The sequence below is a fragment of the Serinus canaria genome, chromosome 4 (assembly GCF_022539315.1).
Source record: "Serinus canaria isolate serCan28SL12 chromosome 4, serCan2020, whole genome shotgun sequence".
Classification (NCBI taxonomy): domain Eukaryota; kingdom Metazoa; phylum Chordata; class Aves; order Passeriformes; family Fringillidae; genus Serinus; species Serinus canaria.
Genome location: NC_066317.1, coordinates 10,851,574 through 10,873,314, shown reverse-complemented (window position 1 = coordinate 10,873,314; position 21,741 = coordinate 10,851,574). Strand labels below are relative to the sequence as shown.

The window sequence follows — 21,741 nt, the reverse complement described above, 5'->3', positions numbered from 1 at the left end:
TGACTCGGCCAAAAGTTTGATCTTTTCTGTTTATTGACTGACCTGTTCATAATCAGGGAGGTACTATGATGGAAGGCCTCATGAGAGAAAGAGGGATGGTGTTTGCACTTCTGCTCTGAGACTTGAGAGAGGAGGGTTCAGTTCCCAGCTTCATAGCAGATTTCTCTGACTAGCAACAGTCTGCCACTGCTATTTCAGTACCTCCAGCTGATTCAGGCACCCAGCAGAATTTTATAAAGTTTCCATCACAATTAGTGTTTTCTGCTGAACACCCCCCCTGTGTGTATATCCAAAGTCCTGCCAAACACCTCATGGCCTTTAGCATCCAAATCCGTTTGAAAACCTAGTTTATACCTCCCAAGGTTTCTTAGTGAAAAAATGTCTGAGCTGGACTTTGAAGACCAGGATACAGTGCTGAACTGGTGAAGCTCACATTGGGTACCACCTTGCAGGGAGAGGGATGCTGTTGAAAATGCAAGTTACCCTCCCACACCTCCATTTGTGGCCAAGTGATCCCTTCCCATCTCCATGAATGCTCTTATGAACATAGTGCTCTCTCCTCCTGCCACAGTCAAAATACAGACAGACATGGGCAGCTGATTTCCTTGGATTTCATGTGAAATTCTGAGGCCCCACCCCAGTGTAGCTCTTTGAGTTCAGACACCCCCAGTTTGTACTTTTCTAAATGCCAGTTTGTGATCATTTCATTTGCCATTGTTCCTAGCACATTTTTGCATATTTACAATACACCCTGTCTGTCCTTAGCTACTTAGAACAATTGGCTATTGCAAAACATAGTTTAGGTGTAAAAATTGTCCGCATGCTTGTCTCATGAAGTGAGAGAACAGAATATCCCTAATATTATACTGTAAAGCAATAATCGTTTATTTGTGAGGCCATAAAAGGCATTTAACAACCTGGTGATTCCTAGATAATTTCAGATCACATATATTTCACGTACACAGGAGATTTAAAATTGGAAAGAAAATAGTTTCAGCAATGTGTTATGCAAGTAACGTCAAAAAGTGCTGTATAGAGAGGAAAACTGGTGTGGAGTTGAGGATAGCTGAAGATCAGTGGAGAGCCCATTCACAGAGTCATGACAGAAGGCTTGGCAGGACTTTAGGAAGTCCCTACTTCATCCCATTAGTGGGATTTTGCTGCCTCAGCTGTGCTGACATGCATCCTTGTGGGGCCGTGCTGCACGCTGTGTCAGGGGCTGATCTGGGCTGCAGAGGCAATTTTTTGTGGAATTAAACAGTAATCTTGACTTTAAACTTTATCAGTTGGAGAGTCTAGCTCTCAGCAAAGAGTCCCGAATTGCTGTATGGCTTGGGCTGTGGGGAGCCGTTGGAAACAGGTTGAGCTGCTCTTTGGTTCCCAGCCTGGTGCAAGAACAGTGATGCTTTGGCGTATTCTGATTGTGAAACCATGTGGGAATCTGTGATTGAAAATGTTTCTGATCTGAATGCAGAATTTGGAGGGGCTTCTCTGACAGACTCATGACTCTGCAAAACAGACTGTCATAAATGTATATGGAGTGTTGGATGCAGTGTACCTCTCTTTCTGCAGTGCTTACAGAAATACCATCCAGATAAGCCTCAGCAGTGCTAGAAATCTGTGTTTATGTCAACCCATGGAACACATTTTATGTATTTCACCAAGATTAGTATGTAGAAACACATTGTATAACTGGTTTCAGTTGAAACCTTCACCAGATCCGTCTGACTTCCCTCTTGGTAAACAGGAGGGAAGAGCAGAAGAAAGCACAGATTTCTTATTACTTTTTTGCCAAAGCTGGACGAATCAGAGGACTGGGCAATCACCAACCATAGGAAGTTCAACAAGGGCAAGTGCTAGATTCTGCACCTGGAATGAGGCATCCCTGGATATAGGGAAGACATTGGGAGGAATGGGGAATGAGAGGCTGGAGAGCAGCACTGTGCAAAGGGCCCTGGGGCTGCTGGTCAATGGAAAGTTGAATGTGAGTCAGCAGCGCCCTGGCAGCCAAGAGGGCAGCTGTGTCCTGGGGGGCATCAGGCACAGCATTGCCAGCTGGGCAAGGGAGGATATTGTCCTGCTCTGCTCTGCACTGGGGCAGCCTCACCCTGACTGCTGGGGGCAGTTTGGGGTGCCACAATATAAAAAGACAGGAAGCCATTAGAGAGTGTCCAAAGGAGAGCCACGAGGACAGTGAAGGGCCTTGAGGGGAAGTTGTGGAGGAGTGGCTGAGGTCACTTGGTCTGTTCAGCCTGGAGGAGACTGAGGGGAGACCTCACTGCAGTTATAACTTCATCAGGAGGGGAGCGGCCCGGCAGGCACTGGTCTCTTCTCTCAAGTGAGCAGTTATGGGACCCAAAGAAATGGCATGAAGTTATGTCAGGGGAGAGTTAGGTTGGATGTTAAGAAAAGATTTTTCACCCAAAGAGCGGTTGGGCACTGGAACAGCCTCCCCAGGGAAGTGGTCACAGAACCAAGCCTGACAGAGTTCAAGAAGCATTTGGACAAAGTTCTCAGGCACATGGTGGAATTCTTGGGATGTCCTGTGCAGGGTCAGGAGCTGGACTTCAGTGATCTTTCTGAGTCCCTTCCAACTCAGGATAATCTGTGATTCTATGATTGCCTTTTGGGGATCACTTGTTTTACTTAAGGTTCCTTTTCTCTCTTTGTCTGATAGGCTTAGAAGATGTTGTAGCAATAATGATTCCTGAACCCAAAGGAAAAGAGATAGTGAGCCTCCTGGAGAGGAACATTACTGTGATGATGTACATAACCATTGGGACACGCAACCTGCAGAAGTACGTCAGCCGGACCTCGGTGGTGTTCGTCTCCATCTCGTTCATTGTGCTGATGATCATCTCCTTGGCATGGCTGGTCTTCTACTACATCCAGAGATTCCGCTACGCAAACGCCAGAGACAGAAATCAGGTAGGCAGGGCTGGAGTAACTGTGTTTCAAAAAAATCACCACGGGATTTATTGTAGAAGTTAAAAAATTGTCAATCTGTAATAAAAACAGAAAACCAAAAGAAAGCCCAAGAAAGTAAAAATAGGAATATAAAAATGACGGTGACTGGGAAAATCTAAGACTTATGTCAGTATAGATGGGATTCAAGGAAAAAAAAGAAATTAATAATGTATGTATATTATGGGGTTTTTTCCTTATGCAAAACACAATAAAATAGAAAGGTGATTTTTTTTGGTGAAAATGTTGTTGTGGTACATATAGCCAAATGTCATAGCAATCTGTATAACTAAGGACCCTTGAGATCAAAATGCTAACTAAAACATTGTGAGGTATGTGTGTGTGAAGCAATGTTCATAATAAGTGAAGAAATGGGGGGAAAAAATCTATTCTCACTTTATTGCTTCCTTAGAAGGGTCTTGGGCTAGACAGACAAATATGTTGCTCTTCATTTGACAATAATCACTGAACAGGACTGTAGTGATAGCCACTAATGTTATTAAACTATTGTTATTGGTTTTGGCATCTTGTCCAAAGCCCTTGAAAGAGATAAAAAGCCTATAGACCTGAAGAGAAGTCAGTCACGGTGGTTTTATAAAGCACTGCCCCTCTTTATGGTAGTTCAGCAGTGAATAATAATAGCAACAATAATAATAAATTTAATATTTTCCTGGCCAGATGCAACTATCTCAGCAGAACTGGGAAGATGAGGCTTGTAAATTTCATTCTAATGGTTCAGTAGAAAATGTTATCAACATATGAAATTTGAAGAGATAACCATTTTACTGCACTGTAAAAAATGCACTTCAGAATGCATTCAGAGAGGTTTCTGAACCCTCAATAAATTACTGTCAGGGCCAGGAGGGTTACCTTGCTTATATACTGCAGAAAAGGTAAAACTTGGAGTGTGAATAATCATCCTGTACAGAAAAGCCCTGCTGCACACTCAGTAACAAATACTTGACATGTCGGAATCCCTCACCTTCTCCCATTGAAATTCAGGCATCCTCTGAGATACAGAGCAGCTGCTCTGTATTTACAGACAGAAAGAATGTATTTTCCATTTAAATATACAGTCTGGAATTTTGGATAGCAAGAACAACACTATCCCAGCTGGACTTTGAACATCATTGGCAGCAGATTCACTGACTGCAACGTCTGTGATAATTTTTAGATGCTTTGTCTGCAAAAGCACGTGTGCCTAATTTGTGTGTGTGAGTAAGTGTGCTTTCAGTCAAGTAATTATATAGTCAGCTTAGCAGTGTAAATAGACATACATAAACATGAAACTCAGCAAAATAGAAAGCTCAGTCAGGTAATATGTTATAGTTTGAAACTGATGTGTTTATATGTTCTGATATAAACTGATTTGTTTATATTTCCTTTTCAGTATTTCCAAAGTTTGAATGAGACTGCATGTGCACAAGCAGTTGTCCTATGGAGGAGTTTTAATAACTTGGTTATTATACTAGTTATGTTCTTTAGAAGAATTAGAAAGGGTGCCTCCTAAGGAATTACATATTATTAATTATTAATATTACTATTTTTGTGGGAAAAACTGGGGAATAATAAGGGGCAACCTAAAAAGTCTTCATGCAGTTTTCTTCATACAGTTTTGTCTGACTTCTAATCGCTTTATTAGCTCTTTTCTATGAAAACAATAGCAATATACAAACAAAACTCTATTATTTGTGTTAATGGGTTGCTGTGGCTTTTTAGTTTTGTTTCTTTTAGTCCTGGCTATGGAATATAATGATGTAGGTAGTTCAGAAGAGCTCAGCTTTCTCTTGCCCTTCAGCTTTCTCTTTCCCCTTCCCAAAGTGTTCCTGTTTGTTTTCCATCAAGTTCTGGGGTTTTGTTTCTTTACCACGTTTTCTTGTAGCTCAAGGATGGGATCACAAATTTCTGATTAAAATCATACTGGCCTTTTGTCAAGCCTCATAAACACTTTTGTCTAGTCCTTCTCTATCTGGTGACTCTGCTTTCCAGGTCCGCTTCCCTTCTTTCATTAGGCATAAATTTCTGAGCAAGCAGTAAATCCAAAATAAAGTGATTTAGTTATCCATCAAGAAAGCAATGAGTCCAGCTATTGAGAGAAGCATCTAGAAAGACTGAAAAATCTCCTGGAATCATTTGCTGTGACTCCACAGTGAGATGAAACCTGGACATAGTCCATCTACATCTTCAGCCACCACTTTTATTCATCATGTATGCAAAATCTAAGTTCACATGCCAGAAGGAAGACACAGCTTACTCCAATTAGGTGCCTGATTTTGATGAGTGGACAATCAGGATTTCAAAGATTCTTGCTGAATGCCAGAGTCTATTCAATGCAGTAGAGCACAGAATTGTCTTCCAATATGGGCTTGTGCACCTACAGCCAGTGTGTCAGCTACAAACATGGTGAGACATCAATTTTTATTTTAATACATTGAATTTTTAGAGTACCTCTAGCACAGACAACTGTACATTACATATGGAAGTAGAAGATAGGTAGTAATATTCACATGATTGAACCTTTTTTCCCACCTAGCAAGGTGTCCAGAAAGTCGGTGGTTGCCTTGATGATGAATCCTTTGGACATGAAGAGAATAAATTTGTGTAAGAAAATCTGTTTCCTCGGCAACTTGTTCCTGGAGGGCTCCTGAAGACGAGACAATTGAGAGATTTTGTAAAAAGCTGTGGAAATTGTTTAAATCAAGAAATACCACATTGTAGAGCTAATTAGAAGCAGAATTAGAATTACATGACAAGTTAAGTTCCAGAGATAATTCAGCAAAATATGACCTGATGTTACAGCCCTGTAACAGCCAGGGCACAGACTTGAAAACAGCTACAACAGCAAACCAACCCTGTCAATCTGACAGAGTTTTTCAAATTTCACCAGTAATACTAGAGTTCTCTTTTTATTGTTTGTGAGATGAGAAAATGAAGAGGGGATGATGTTTCAGTGCCAGATTTATTTACCACATTTTTCCATGTCCCTTCTTTCCCTTGTCTTGTTGTTCAGAGGAAGTTTTCTACACAGTCATTTTGAAACTGGTTGGACTCCTGAAGTTTTGCAGGATAGTGGAAGCCAAAGCAGGTTGTGATTGCACTGGACTTGAGGAGGATCTTGTGTTTCCCAGGTTAATCTTTAGTATGTGACTGTGAGCATTTAGAGCATTTATCTCAGAAGGAAGACTGGTGGCTGTGGCTTGGAATGAGAGTTTTGGGCCATTGAATAGGGATGTCAATCTTTGAAGCAATTTGGGAAGATGCTTCCCATGATGGAGTCTGCAGCCTTTGTCTGTGATTAGATGTGTCCCATACCTCATGCTGGTGATGCATCTCATTCTGCACAAGGCACAAGGTGATCTCCTTGCAAAGATGATAGTTTAGTAAGGCCATTAAAGGAGAAGCACTTTCTGTAACTTCTCCACAGCATCTACGGTCATTTACTTTCTCAGGAACACATAAGTGGTCCTTTCCATGTGACTGTCCTTCCTTTTTAGTGAGCATTGCCATCTTCTCAAGACCACTGCATCTGACATGCTTAACTCCTCTCAGTCCAGTACTGAATGTTGCAGCATTGCTAATGAGATTAAGAGATTTATGACTGTAAATCTCTAAGCCTCACTGTAAACCCTTAAACTGCTGTAATGCCTCTTATCTTTTAGGAAAAAATATTGATAGCATGCCTTGCCTTCAAATGGGAGAATCCTTTGAAATTATAACTTTCGTCCAAGAAATTCCTGTTCTTGCAAAAACTAAATTACTCTCATTTACGTTGAGTTATGAACTTATCTATTTACGATAGATAAGAGAAAGCAAACATGAAAGCAAGCAAATCAAAGATGTACAGGAGTTTTTAATCTTGTCCTTTCCCCTTCAAGAATGTGCAAAAAAGAACTGAGACATTTCATTCATTAAAGTAATGATAATGATAAGAAGGGATCACAAGCACTTTCTGAAGCATGACATAATGGCTCTTGTCTGGCTGTGTGTTATCAGTCTGTCTTTGATTTACATTAAAGAACCAAATAGCTGACAAGAAATGTTTCCATTCTCATTGATTCTTTTATTTAAGGGAGACTCTGAGAAAAATGGACCACAGAAAGAGATATTGTCTAACCACAAGATACTCCTTCACATGCAATAATTAAGTTGCTGGAAAGCTCATAGGTAAATCTCCTGATAGCCAAGATTGTTTTCAGCTCTTTAGCCAGATCTGAAATTGCACTCTGCTTTCAATATTGCATGTGTTTTGTCAGCCTTTCCAATCCAACAACCTTACTCTCTAAATTTAATCTAGTGATTTTAATTGAATCTGAAGACCGAAGTGGCAAATTACTGGTCATATCTGTGTGGTGATTAGGTCTCAACTTATGAATTACCTCAAACTTCCTTCTGTTTTTGGCCTCATGCTCTCACCCCCTCCAGCTGGAAACCCTTCCTGCTGACAAGCCCCTCTGAACTCTGGCGCAGGAGTTTCCCAACTCAGAAAGTTGAATGTCTTCTGAATCACCAAAGGCCCTAAGTCTCTCTTGTCTCTAGCAGCACATGGCTGGAAATGTGGCCGGGGAGAGAAGGTGAAGGGAAGAGTTCGAGTCATTTATTGGTGGCAAATTGGAACATGCTGTATCATGAACTGTTATAAAGAAAACATTGGAGTGGGCATTGCTGCATGAAACCATGTTGAGAGAGGCATAGAAAAAATGGGGAGTGCCCAAAGCAGGGTCACCAGTATAGTCTGGGGACAGAAGCACATGGCATCTGAGGAGGGGTGAAGGGAGCATACTAAGCTTGGTGGGGAGCCAAGGAGGAGGAAGGTCTCTGCTTCCAGCTGCAAAAAGGGTGGTCAGAGAAGAGTCAGAATCAGCCTCTTCCTGGAAGTGCACAGGGTAATGGTCACAAATTACCAGAAAGGGAAATTCCATTAGTATGTTTAGAGAAGAAAAAAGGCTGAGATTGGTTAAGCACTGGAACAAATTATCCACAGAGGTTGTGAAATCTCCTTTCTTGGAGATAGTCAAAACTTGACTAACACAGCTCTGACTTTGAAGTTGACCCAGCCTTGAGCAGGGGGTGGGAATACATGACCTCCCAAAGACTTTTCCAGCCTGTGAGTCTGTCTCCGGACTGCCTTGTTGCTGGATTAGCACAAGTGAGCAGCCAGGTCCTTGGAGCACTGATGCAGGAACAAGCTCCATAGCACAGGGTGCTGACCAGTGTCCTGTGATGTTCCTAGCCTCTTGCAAGGAGCAGACAGGTCCATTTGCAGTGTCTGAGGACAGGGTCTTTTGTGTCAGGCTGTTATTACATACTTTAATCCTGGTGGCTGTGACCCTGACAACACAGTAACAGTGTTTTGGAAATATGGGAGAACAGTCAGAAACATCACATGGTAATCACTTTGTGGTCCACTGGAGGGAATGATAGAAAGGCAGAGAATGAGCAAATGGTTATGTCCATACATATGCCCAGCCAGTACATTACTGGAGGACTATGTAGTGCTTTACCTGTAAGAAACTGAAGATGCTTCCACCTCATTTTTATAAAGTAGGCAACTCTGTATTGCAGGAAAAAAGACAGGAGAGATTATTCAGAGTTTTTGTTGTTAAAAAATCAACAGCTCACTTTCAGAAGTTGTATCCTGCTGAAGATCATGAACTAGTTTTGGAACAATGTAAGAATAATTGAGAACAATGTAGCATTTACTCTGCTTACTGCCCAGTTTTTGGGTTTTTTTAACAAGTGTCATTAAAAAAGAGGGAAGAAGTAGGATTACCAAATAATGGACTTGTTACCTATATTGGTACACACTGCTGCAGTGTAGCGCACCTACTGTGCCCTTTTTATGAATTGTTATGTTTATATTTATACACTATGCTGTTCCATGTACTTAAAATTATTATGAAACCTAGGGAGAAAAAGTTTTGATTTCTGCATGAAGAGATGCTCTTTGCTTAAGAGCAAATTTTGTATTGCAGCGCCGGCTTGGAGATGCTGCGAAGAAAGCAATCAGCAAGCTGCAAGTCAGAACGATCAGGAAAGGTGACAAGGTAATTTTTCAAAATGCTTGTTACTAAATTAAACTCTGCTGAGGATTCCTTCAGACCTCTGGAACTGTGAGGCAGAACAGAAATGCCAATTGCTTATTTAGCTACTGTGTCCTTCAGGTGGGGGAGGAGTGCTGGTAAGCAAGTTACCAATGAAACGGAGTGCAGAGAGGGGGTGATTCGGTTAAAGAGGCAGAAAATTCTGAAAGTTAAAACATACAAACTAAATCTGCATGCTTCCCAGTGCAAGTTTCCAGCTGGAAACATGTCAGAAAATCTGACTTGCTGGTTTTGAAATGCATTACTGGATTTGCAATGTGCTTCAGTGACTATTTTACTTTATCACATAGGCTCTTGTATGAAGAGATTAGCTAAAATAAAAAATAAATATGATGAATATTCTCTTTCCTGTAGGAGACTGAGCCAGACTTTGATAACTGTGCTGTTTGTATCGAAGGCTACAAGCCCAATGATGTTGTCAGGATATTGCCTTGCAGGTAAATTAAATGTGCTTTCAGCTCTAATAATTTCTACTTCAAGACAGTCTGCTCTCAGTTTCACACTGATGAGATTACCTGAGAACTTGGGGAGGGAAGGGTGAGTTTATTATTTTGGCCTATTCCAAATCTGTTGGTAAAGATATCTGAAATGCCTCTTTATTCAACATGAAGTGAAACTGGTGATAGTGGTGAGACCCTGAGGGTTTTGTATGGTAGTCAGAAATTTTGTCTGACCTGAGCCTATAACAAAGTCTTTAGTAGGATTTTTAAACTAAAGTTTTGATTTATCTCTTTTCCTCACTGTTTTTTTAGTTAGAATGAATGCCTTAGGAGAATTTGCCTCTGACTTGAGGGTGAGCCCTGACCACAGCAGCCAGGGATAGAGCAAGCTCCTGCTCCCCATTGAGCTACTTCTTCTGCTGTCCTGGGCCTGAGAAAAAGATGACTTTTGTCAGAAAAAATCCCCAGCCATAGAAAGAGATGTAAGGAGTAAACCATGCCTTGTGTGAACACGCATTGTGCAGCACATCCACCTGCAGTGATGTGACACAGGAGTGCAGCCTCTGGCCACCCCTAACGGCTGTGTTCATCTTTCTGCTATTGTACTGACATTTGTGAAGTGTTACCTGATGGAGAATTTCTCTAGGGAAATCAGTTTCTTAGGAAATTTCCTAGGATCCGTTGCCCCTAGAAGAGCAACACAGCAAGTGCTTGATTTCTATAGAAATACAGATATGAAGTGCTGCACATATAGAGCAGAGATTTTATTTTTTTCAATAGAACTTCTTTCTTCTCCCGAGTCATGTTCTCTGGCTTGAGAAACCAAAATACTTGTTTATTTTTCTGCTGTTTTGTACCGTAGTAGATATTTGAATGTTACAAGCTGTCCATTTCTGCTAGTTCATGTGATTCATTAAAGCTTCATTAAATTTGTTTACTTCCATCACTAAATGGCTAACACAAAGCAACAGATTAATCATAAATTTGACCTACTGCAAATCCCCCACAATGACAAATTACATGTGAACTCTTTTTTTTTTCTATAAACAGACACAAACACATCACTTCATGAAGCAGAAATACAGAAAAATGAGAAATTACCAGAAAATGTGGACCTTGGTTTGGCATGCCTGCTTCTGTTTGTTCAGAAGCAGAATAAAGCTTGGAAATTTTGCATGATAGACAGGCAATGTTTTGAGGTAGATCTACAACAGCCTAAATATATGTCTAAGCTTTAGCTTTCACTTGTGTCCCACCTCATAATTCAATGAGCCTTTGTCATCCACCGCGTTGTGTCAAGCAGAGTGAATAGGAAACACAGAGTTAACAGGTGGTGTTTAGTTCTTGGCTGACTTAAAAGGTCACCCAGAAAATGACTCATGCTAAAAGGGTAGCAGTAGCAGAACTGTCTTGTAAAATACGCACAGTCTGAGCCTTAGCAGTCTGGAGTTACAAAAACTCAAAGAAGTTTCTCAAGCAGCTGTTTCACCAACTCTGGCTTTCCTGCTACACAAACGACAAGGGCAGTGTTTTACATACTTGTACAGGTTTGAACTTCTGAAACATGAAATGGTACTCATGATTCTTTCTGCTGTTTTCAATCTCATCTCCTCATCCAAAACAAAAAGGAAAGTGGATTCATTTCTGTTTCTTTGAAGTGAGTAGGAGAGTGTTATATCTTGACTGACAGTCTCTGTAGTTTTCCTGCTCCAGTATCCTCAGTTAAGCTGTGTGCATTTTCTAACATGGGAACCTCATTAAACCTCCAGTATAGCAGTGGATGAGCTCTGAAGTCAAAAAAACCACGTTTACTAGGACTTGGGCTGTTTTCCCAAATGTCCTCCCTTTTCTGCTGTCACTGGATCATTGTTTATATGTACCCTACTCTGGAAAGCTCGGAGAAGAATTCCAAGTGAACTTCTGCTTCTTCCTCTCTGTCTTCATCAGGCAGCTCCCACAGCTGACTGAAGTAATAAACTTCACTCTACAGCGTGTATTAAATAAATAAGGAATGACATTTGATAAAAGCAAAAAGTGTTGACTTGCAGCTGGTTTTGAGTTTAATGGTAGCAAACATCTCTGAAGTTGTCTTTAAGGGCACTGACACAAGATCAAATGTAACCAAGTTCATTGTTCCTGGAGTGACATCTCTTGTCACAGCCTTATTTCATTCTGCTTGTCTTCCATCTCCAGTTTCAAAACACCATTGCCTTTTCTGCTTTAGCTTTGGAGAAGGTACTGGTCCTACTGCTCCCAGTGTGTCCCTTTTACTAAACTTTTACTAACTTTACTAAACTTCTGTAGAGAGGCAAGGCATTTCTTTCAGCCTTATCTCTGCTGAGTGCCTCATAGGTTCTTGTTATTGCTGTTTCATTTCTTTCACCAATAAACACATTCTCTGACCTTGTTCCAACTCATTCTTTTTCCCTGAACCTTCACTCCATGAACAACTGTGATTTCAGAGTTTTCACTCCTGCTTTCTCTTTTTTTAGCTTCCTGTGAAAAGTATTTCATCACACATATTCTTCCCTTTGATTCCTTTCTCTCACCCTCATCATTTTCTTTTGTCCTCCTCAGAAGTAAATAATACTGTACATGCACTCCCCCAAATCTCAAACCTTCTTGTTGGGTACTACAGTGCTACTCAATCTCTCACAAAAATTCTAAATCCTTCACCTCAGCCCTAGGTCTAATCCAGGCAAGTGATGCTCTTACTTAGGGTTATCAGGGAAGTACCTCTCTTTTTGCATAGGTGAGACTAGGAATGGAAGGTGGGAGAATAGTTTTGCTTAATCTGGGAAAAAAACCTCTCAAAATTGTTGGCAAGCTGAACACTTTGCAATAGTTGTACTAAAAAAAAAAAGGTATTATATTATTATTATTGTTATTATTTTGGGCTGAGTGCGACATGATTTTTTTTCTTTTGTATGATTAAAATTGCATCTTTAAAAAAACCATAAATAGATTCCAATCAAAAGCAATGTCTTGTTAAAAAATGTGAAGAGCTATTTAGATTATAGTAAATTGAATGCTCTGGGACTTAGAGGATCTTTTGCTTTGTGCTCTGTGAGCTGTGCACAGCCACGTGCAGCCACAGGAGAGTGCAGGAGGGATCCCAGGAAGGCAGCACCTCTGGAGCAGCACAGGGGCACTGGCACGCACATGTCGTTCTTGGCAGCTTTTTCCAACACACTCGGCAGTCTCCCAGGATGAAGACTGCAAACCCCCTGATAATTTAATGAAGTGCTTTGTTACCTTGCCTGTGGTGAAGCCTTTCTTATTGTGTAACCTGGATCTCACTTGCTGCAGTTTAAACAACATCATTGTGATTCTTATCCCTGGGAGAGGTGGGGAACAGTTGTTTCCTTTCCCTTATAAAAATCCTTTTGTATGAGTTTGTGGCAACATCTCGCCTTCCTCTCTGTCAGCTCATCAACTGTAGTTCTTTTGAGAAACTTCTCAAATCAACATCATCATCATTTTGCAATGAATGTGGTTTCACACAATAGGGGAAAAAAACTGCATTTTTTTCTAGCTTTGACTTGGATTGTCAAAACCATGTCCTGAGCCTGAGCTTGAAACATCTCTTCCTGTCATCCTGTAAGGGTCATTACTTCTGAAATTGCCCATGATGGCTCCATCCTCTCCTTCCATTTAAAACATCAGTCAGAACTGAAAAGGGAGGGATTTTTGTTGCAGCTGATGTTTTTACATCTTTGTCTTACTATGGGACAGTGAAATACTGGAGTTGCTCTCATCTTGCTTTATACTTCTTTTGCTTGAATTTGGAACATAAAACAATTGACAATTTGTTGAATGCCATAAGCATGTACATAGTACATGTGCATACCTAATAAACTTTCGAATTCAAATCTGCAAAGCCTGACGCCTTGCTTTTCTGTGCAAATGTGTACATGTTCAAAACAGATATTATAAGAGCTCTAATTGTACAATGCAGTAAAAAAATTCTGAAAGGCAAATCTTCATTTGATTTCCAGTAGCATTCCATTATTCTGTGGATTTCTGTCTAATAATCAAGTTGCCTCTGCAGTACATATTAAATCTGAAATTAATGGAGTCATAGTATACTGTCCTAAATTAGTATTGAGATGTGCAAAGTGATAAGATCTGTCATGTTTTTAAATTACTTGGCATTGTTAGAATTTATTTTAGAATATTGTTTTTGAAGCCAACTTTAGGAACACTGAACTTCAGATTTTAAAGTCTTTAAAGCATGAAAGTGTTCCAAGCTTTTGATGATGAACAAACATCATGAAATTCTCTAATATGAACCCCAGTTTGACTGAGGCTTTCAAAACTGGAAATTGAAAATGAAAGGAAATTTTCTGGTCTATGGTAAAATGTCTTAATGAAAACTATGTATTTTTTTATTCAAAACAGATTTTGGAAATCTGTTTTGTTTTCTGAGAGATTAATAAATATCTCAGGTTTTGTAAATGGGCTGATTATTTTAGCACAAACATGCTTCAGATGTTTGCCAATAAGCATATTTATTAATTTGATTATATAATTAAAGAAAATCAATCACTAACAACAATTTCATTATTATTTCATGTAGCTGAAAGGTGAGACATAGTGAATTAACATTGAACTAACAAACTCAAGAAAATCTGTTGGTTAGACTTCTAAATGTAAAATTACACATGCCTAAGAACTGTATCTTTATGCTTTCACCTATTCAGAATGCTTGTCTGATGTAGAAGGAAGGAAATGTTAAGCAAGACAGAGACCAAAATCTGGTTCATTTGTTGTTATCCATTATGTCAGGTCGTGTTTGGAAGTACAGCTGTAAACTTCAATAGCCTTAGTAAAGTAGTAGCTTAAACTTTAAATATCACATTGCTTCATTTGATTAATCATATTGACATACAGGATCAAATGAGGTTTGATACCCCAGCCAACTGATATAATTAGACTAGGTCGAACTTCCAAGAATATGTTTGCCCTTTCCCATGGTTGTATAAAGTGACACAAAGCACAGGACTGCAATAATTTGCCATGTAGTGACACATCTGCTGACCTGTTCAGCTGAATAAGTAGCAGTTAAATATTTAGAGTTACTTTGGCACATTAGGTGTCTCTGGTTTTCTCAGAGATTGCATTTCCTTGTAGAGACTGGTATGTGCCATGCTGCAGGCTGAGCCTTAGGATCATACAGATATTTAGGTATTTCTAGTCTAACAATAGACCCAGCACTGCCAAGCCCACCACTAAAGCATGTCCTCGAGTGCCACATCCACAAGTCATAAAATACTTCCAGATAGCACTTCCTCGGGCAGCCTGATCCAATGCCTGACCACCCTTTGGGTGAAGAAACGTTTTCTTGTATTCCTAGAAACAGAATATGCTCTCAAGAGAGAATATTCTGCCAGTCTGCTAGCCAGATACACACACCAAAGATTTCTACAGTCATTATCAGTTTGTTAAAGGCAAAGCTAAACAAGAAATTTTCAGGTGCTCCACCTGATTAATGTCTAGGAAAAGTGGTGCCCAGCAGCTACAGGGCTCAGGTAGCTGCTTCAGACTCAGAACAGGATTAACAACAATTTCTTCAGGGCATAGTGTAGAAGCTCTCTCTGATGGGCAGGTTCTAAAGAGCAGGGAAGTCAGGGAGAATATTTATAAAAGCATTGTAATGGTTTTTCTGTTGAAATAGAAAGTTGGTTTTTTTCTAATTCAGTTTTTTTCTTTATGCCTCTATCCTGAAAAATACTAGACCCTCAATGGCTTCACATTTAAATTATGTGTAATCAGGTTTGTCTGTAGAACTATTAAGAAAAACTAACATGATTTTTACCTTTTCCAGCAAGCAGCTTTTGTTTACTGGCAGCCTTTAACATTTAAAGAGTATTAGGTTTCCTAATGCATTTTGTGTATTTTCCCTAAGTCTGAGCATGTACATCTTGAAATGTGCACATGTGCTTGAGTTGCTGCAGGAATCATTTTAGCTTTATGTGCATAGGACCTAGTTCTGCAGTCCTTGAAGAGGTCACAAACTGCACCAGTTGAAATACTGTCTCTTAAAAGAATTCAGAATCATCTGGTTCTAAGTGGTAAATTGTGCTGTGGTGCATTTGAATTAAGATCTCCTGGTTTTTATTGCAGGCATCTTTTCCACAAGTCCTGTGTAGACCCCTGGCTGCTAGACCATCGTACCTGCCCGATGTGTAAAATGAATATTCTAAAAGCTCTAGGGATTCCGGTAAGCACTCTGCAGAGCAGCCCATCAGGGCAGAAGGGAAACACCAGCCACCTGAGTATATCCCTAGCCTTTGCATGTCTGTTCCCATCTTGCTCTTTTTGCCATATTATTGAATAATTAATTGATTTATTAAGGGAAGTACAATTGGAAATGTCTGACTCTACCTCTGTCCTGCACCCCACTAGCATTAGCAAGGAAGAGTGTGTGTATGGGCGTTGGTTGGGTGTTGGGATTTCTGTGTCTGTGGCTGCCTGCTTGGTGAAGCAGAAGATTGTTCACTGGTGTTTTGGTGGATTTATAGAATCTTTCACATAGCTTTCAGAACTGGATTTATTTTTTTTATCATGCCCTCAGTTCAAATCTGAAAGCAGAAAGTCTCTGAAAATAAAATTTTCTCTGCTATATTCATCAAGGACAACTAATTGCCCATTCTGGGGAAGCAAGTCCTTTTTCTGTCAGATTTCTCTAAAGTCTATCTGAAGTAAAGTCTGTACTCCTAATTCTAGTTAAGGGCCATTTCTCCCAGTTACTAAGCATGTGGTGGAGCACGTGCCATACAAGAAATTGTTAAGCTCTTTGTTATTTGGAACATTCAAATGTGGTTAGAAAGTGCCAAAGTAATTGATCTTTCTAAGTCACGTCTTTGCATTCAGATAGTGTATGTCCTGTCTGCCATACACTTTCCCAGCTGGAGCTATCCTGGAGCTCAGGGGCTTCGCTAGAAAGAAGTGAGTCACTCTCCACCACTGTGCATTGCTTGTGAAGTTCAATACTGAAACATCTCCAGTTGATGCATTACCAGGTGCTTAAAAGCTCCCTGAGTTTCTGTCAGTGATGCACCAGTTCACATTTGAAAGAGCTATATAAAGTAAAATAGTTCACGTGAATATATTGGGGTGCTGGTATAGCCATTCCCAGAGAAATCAGTTTCATGGACACTAGGAAGCAGGTTGCAGGCAGATATGTTAGTAAACCTAATATAATCCAAACTGAAAACATGCAAAGGGGAAAAAGAAGGGGGGCACTGTAGCTAGGGTAATGCATCAAAAAAGTTTGGCTACTTTTCCAGCTAAATGTGTATAATGTCTTTAATATATTTAGAGGTGATGCAACTGTAAAATTGGGGCTTAAGATGAAAAGCCCAAATGAAAACTAGCTCTGCCATTCAGCATCTCTGCTGATGATCTCTGACCTCAGGTTAAATACAGAAATATTTCCTCATGTTCTATCTCAGCTCACAGGCCTGCCATGAGCAGTTACACACAGGGTTCTGATACCTCATCTCCCTACCCAGTGTATTGTTCCATTCCCTGTGCATCTGACAGCACCATACCATTTCTGCTCTCACACTGGCCCGTTCACATTTTTGTCCAAGCACTTCATTAATGCGCTCTTAGTCCAGCTTCATAATCAGGGCATATAGACAAACCAGAGCAGTGCTTTCTGGAGGCCTGCAGTGAGTTGTTAAAAGCTTCCCAGAAGGTTTAGTGCTGTTAGAATTTACATCCAGAACACAGCTTTCACTGGCTGCTGCTGAAGGCTAAGCATGTCCGCAGGCTGCTGCTGAAGGCTAAGCATGGCTGAGGCTGGGCACAGCTAGTGGAAAAAAAACATGCCCAGAGGCCATGTGTAGAAGTTTTGGTTTACATGGCTGGATTTCACTGCCTGTGAACAGCTCTGGAGTGGCAGGTGTAGAAGAACCTAGTTGCCAGGAATAATTGAAGCACCATTACATTTCTTCAGCCACTGTTTCCCTCCTCATACAGTACAGCAGAACAGGGATCTATCCTGCCCTCCTCACTGAGAGCTTTCTGCATAGAGCATCTTTGGAAATAATTGTACTGAGCATGTAATTAAAGATGCTGCTGTAACCTACGTGAACAACTGGTTCAAATTAAGATTTCCAAATCAGCTTTAGTGCTGGTCTGTCTTAACACTAAAAATAAAGCACTTGGATGTTAATGTTCCACTAGAAAAGGTTTTTTTAGGGGATTTTATTGTATTAATTTCTGTTAAAATTTCCTGTCAGTGTTCTAAGACAACAAGCTGAAAACAGCCCTCTTCATCTCTTGGAGGAAGCATATTGGCGTACATGGATCATTGGATATGTTCATGAAGGGAGGGTCTTATCCCTCAGTGACTTACAGTAGCAGCTGCTGTCCATGGGAAATTGGAGTTGCTGGTAGCCTTTGTGTCAGGTTTCCTCTGGTTTACAGCAAAGGAAGCAGAGATATAAGAGCATCTGGTAGCTTGAGGGTTAAAAATTCCTATACTGCTCTCAGTTGCTCCTCTTCCTCTCTTTTCTCTACCTTCTCTTTCTGAAATACACCTCAACTTCTGTTTATTCCTTTCCTACCTTATGCTCTCTCCTGCTTCTCCTCTGCATAACCCCTCCTGCCCAGCCTGTGTCATATTGAGCTCCTGCTCAGCTCCCAGCACCTGTTTTCCACCTGCACAGAAGTCATGTTGTCCTCACCCTTCTTACTGCCCAGCACCAGCTGAGGACAGCCCAGGGTAGACATCATTGCCAAGGTATGCTTTCTGTTGCTTTCTGTGAGCCAAAAAAGCCACCAGCACACATGAACTGGTGTTTTTAGAGACTCATCACTTAGCCAGATGTCCATAGGCTGCTGTGGGAAAAGATGTTGCCCTCAAAGAACCTGTAGAGTTCTAGGGCTTCTCAGTGAGAGGTGGCAAACATTTCTGTACAGTGGATAAAGCAAAATGTCATTACCTAACCACATTCTTGAATCTTGCTGAGCCCTCTTAGCTGAAATTTCCACACACAAAAGAAGAAAAAAGCCTTAGGCAGGCATCAGCCTCTGATGGGAGACTTGGTGCAAATTTGCCAAAGCCCTATTGCAGGCTTTTGCAATGGATGGAATGAGGAAATCTTACTGTAGACAGGCTATGGGTTTTTTTTTCCTGCCAGCTGCATGTTTGTGCTATGGTTGTTATTAAAGACCTGGCTTGCTTGTCTGTGGATATATTGTGCTTCATTTAGCAGGAAGACTTTGGATTTTCCAAGAAAGGATTGGTTAAATCCCAAATATCTAAATGTTTCCATTCAATTCACAACCAAACTCTGCATTTACTTCAAAGAGACTTCAAATATGATCTACCCTAAGCTCAGATTCCCCAGGCAGCCACGAGGCACCAAAACTCCTGCACTCATTTTCACGATTGCTGAGCACCCCAACACCTCCACGGCACTCTGCAGCTCCAGAAGATTATTAACTATCTACCAACAAATGGTTGGCCTGACCTTTTCCACTCTTTGCTGGCAAATCCAACTCAGACTACACCTGCAATTTTTGAAAAGGATTACCAGCGAAAATGTCTTTCACTTTCAAAGAGCTACCTTGCTATTGGGACAATCATATCATGTAAAATAGTTTCTCTCTGCTTCTCCCTCTTTCCTGCAGACATCTGCTGGATAAGCAGTCAGCTGCATTTTTGGCAGCAGATTGTATGACTTGAAGCTATTCACTAAGAGCCTTAGCCAAACCCTCTGAAGTCAATACAAAGCTTTCCCTTGACTTCGGTGGAATTGTGCTCTCAAAGCGCTTACATGCAGGGCACAAGTGAAACCAATGTAATTAAACTTAGCAACTGTATCTGGGTCACTCTGGCAGCCAAAGCCATAATGGTTTGGGGTTTTTTTTCTGATCAGAATTTAATATAAATAGTTTTATAGCATGCTGCTTAGTTTTGGGCATTTTTTCAATTAAAATGATTCAGGAGTAAAGAGATTAATTATCTCAACCAATATTATTTTTGTATCTTTAATGTTTGTTTTGACTTTCAGTTATAATCCCCTCTTTAAAAGATTTAAAAGTTTGTTGTAAAACCCATTCTAGGAATAACTGGAATCAGAGCAAAGGACAGACAACTGGTCCCCTGAAAAATTGAAATAATTTTTCCTATAGGAGAAAGGAAAATAGGCCTTTTGTTTTTAATATAAACTGCCATCAAAGATAAATGAAATTTAAAATGAAATTCTGAAAACATTGTTTTATAATAGCTAAGAGAGAGAGAAAGAATAATAGATCTAAGGGATAGTTTTGGGTCCCTGTCCTACAGATAAGTGATTGTACTTCACTTGGAAAAGTACAAATTCAATGAGTTTCAATAACACCTGGTATAGTTGAATGTGCCTTTTTTATCCCAAATCTGAAGCATTCTTGCTGCTTGTGGATAACACTGGAGCCAGACAACAACAATTCTAGTTTTCATTTCAAACTTCAGTTTGTGGATACAAGACTGCTTAAATTGCCTGTCTTTTTCATTAGGAACACTTGTGAAAAAAATACTTAAAAGGTGACTACAATCAAACAGGGAATGTGTGATAAAAGAGAAAACATGCTAAGTTCCTGATTGTGGGGGGACAAAAAAGTAAACATATGCTAACCTACTGTACTTGAATTCAAGGGGATTTCTCTTGTGCTTATAGTTAAACCTCTCTTTAAGCCTTTGCTGTATCATATTTTGCTTAGTTTCTTGGTGCCTGCTGTTGGAGATAAGCAGATTTTCCAAAGTGCCTTGGCATATGAGACGACTCTGACATTGGCCATTGGAATGTTGGGTTTCCAATCTAGCTGCTTAAGCCCTGTCTCTGCTTACTGCTGAGCAGAGGGAAGGCAGAGGGAGCAATTCATACCTAGGGTTAGGGGATGAATCACACAGAAAAAATGTCTCAAACCCCTGAAGTTAGAGGAAACCTAAGTGACTGATCCAGACTAGCTGTCTGGTTCCCGGAGAATTAAGATAAATGGGAACAACTTAAATTAACATTTCCTAACTTAACAAGGCATCTGCATATTGCAGCTCAGTCTTGCTTTGTCCCTCTGTCACTGGTCTTGCTTCACATAGCAAGAAAGACTGTGAATCAAAAATGTTCTTCAGTTTCCCATTCTTGTGTGCTTGTTTCTTTTCTCATAGTTGTGTTTTGTAGGAAACATAGTATTAGCAAAGATGATGTCTTGATGTTTAGAAACTTGTCTTATAAACAGTTTTAGCTTCTAGTTTTGCACCACACACATAGATGCATCCAGAGGCAGTTCTTATTGAATTCATATTCCTGTAAGCTCATATACTGGCTCTGTAAAATGTATATTTAAAAAAAAATAATGATCATTAAAAATGATAATCGTTCCCCTTCAGCTTCTGTCTCTGTTTACATTTGTGATCTGATTCAGCAATCTGCCATGTTGAGCAGATCATACCAATAAGTGAGTTACTTTTTTAATGTGCATATTCCCAAACCCTTTTAAAAGTATAAATAAGAATGTTTGGCAATTGTAGGTGACACAGTTTAATACTCAATATTTCCATGGCATACTTTGGGTCTCTTCCAACAGATTGTATTAAGTTTTAAGTACATGAATACAAAGTCTCTGTGTGTTTATTCATTGTATATTGTCATTTTTCAATACTGAAATAAAGCCAAAAAATCTGAATAAAAAGTAAGAAGTAAATTGAATTTTTTTATCAGGTAGGAGCTCAATTTTCTCCTTTTTCTTCCCATTAGCCAAATGCAGATTGCATGGATGATATACCTCCAGACTTGGAATCATCCATAGGAGGACCACCAACCAACCAGATCACAGGAGCCAGTGACATTACCGTGAATGAAAGCTCCGTGGCCCTGGATCCCCCAGCCCGGACCGTGGGGGTGCTACAAGTCATCCAAGACGTAGACTCCTTTCCCCAGGCTGGCGAGGGTAACTTCACAACAAGCAGTAAGTTCCAATTTCTGGCAGGATTTGCACTGAAATAAATGTCTAGAAACCCCAACTACAAACCCATCTCTAGTGAGCCACCTTTGAGGGCTTTTCATTGGAGCAATGACCTCATTTTAAGCCAGCAGGAATCTACAGGGTAAGTAAATTTAATTATCATGTGTTTGCTGTACTGGACTGATGGTCAGAGTTCCTGTATTTGAAAGCCTGAATGCAGTTAAATAACACTGATGATTTGTACAAAAACGGAAGGAGAATTTTACATGTTTTCA

General features: G+C 40.2%; 1 protein-coding gene across 1 annotated transcript in view; it reads left to right on the top strand.

The window, feature by feature from the left end:
- Positions 1-21,741, top strand: part of RNF150 (ring finger protein 150) — a 114,938-nt gene that overhangs the window by 62,970 nt on the left and 30,227 nt on the right. The window contains exons 2-6 of the mRNA XM_009097501.4: positions 2,678-2,928; positions 8,937-9,008; positions 9,420-9,502; positions 15,632-15,728; positions 21,259-21,469. Coding sequence (XP_009095749.3) covers positions 2,678-2,928; positions 8,937-9,008; positions 9,420-9,502; positions 15,632-15,728; positions 21,259-21,469 — 714 coding nt within the window. The remainder of the gene's footprint in view (positions 1-2,677; positions 2,929-8,936; positions 9,009-9,419; positions 9,503-15,631; positions 15,729-21,258; positions 21,470-21,741) is intronic.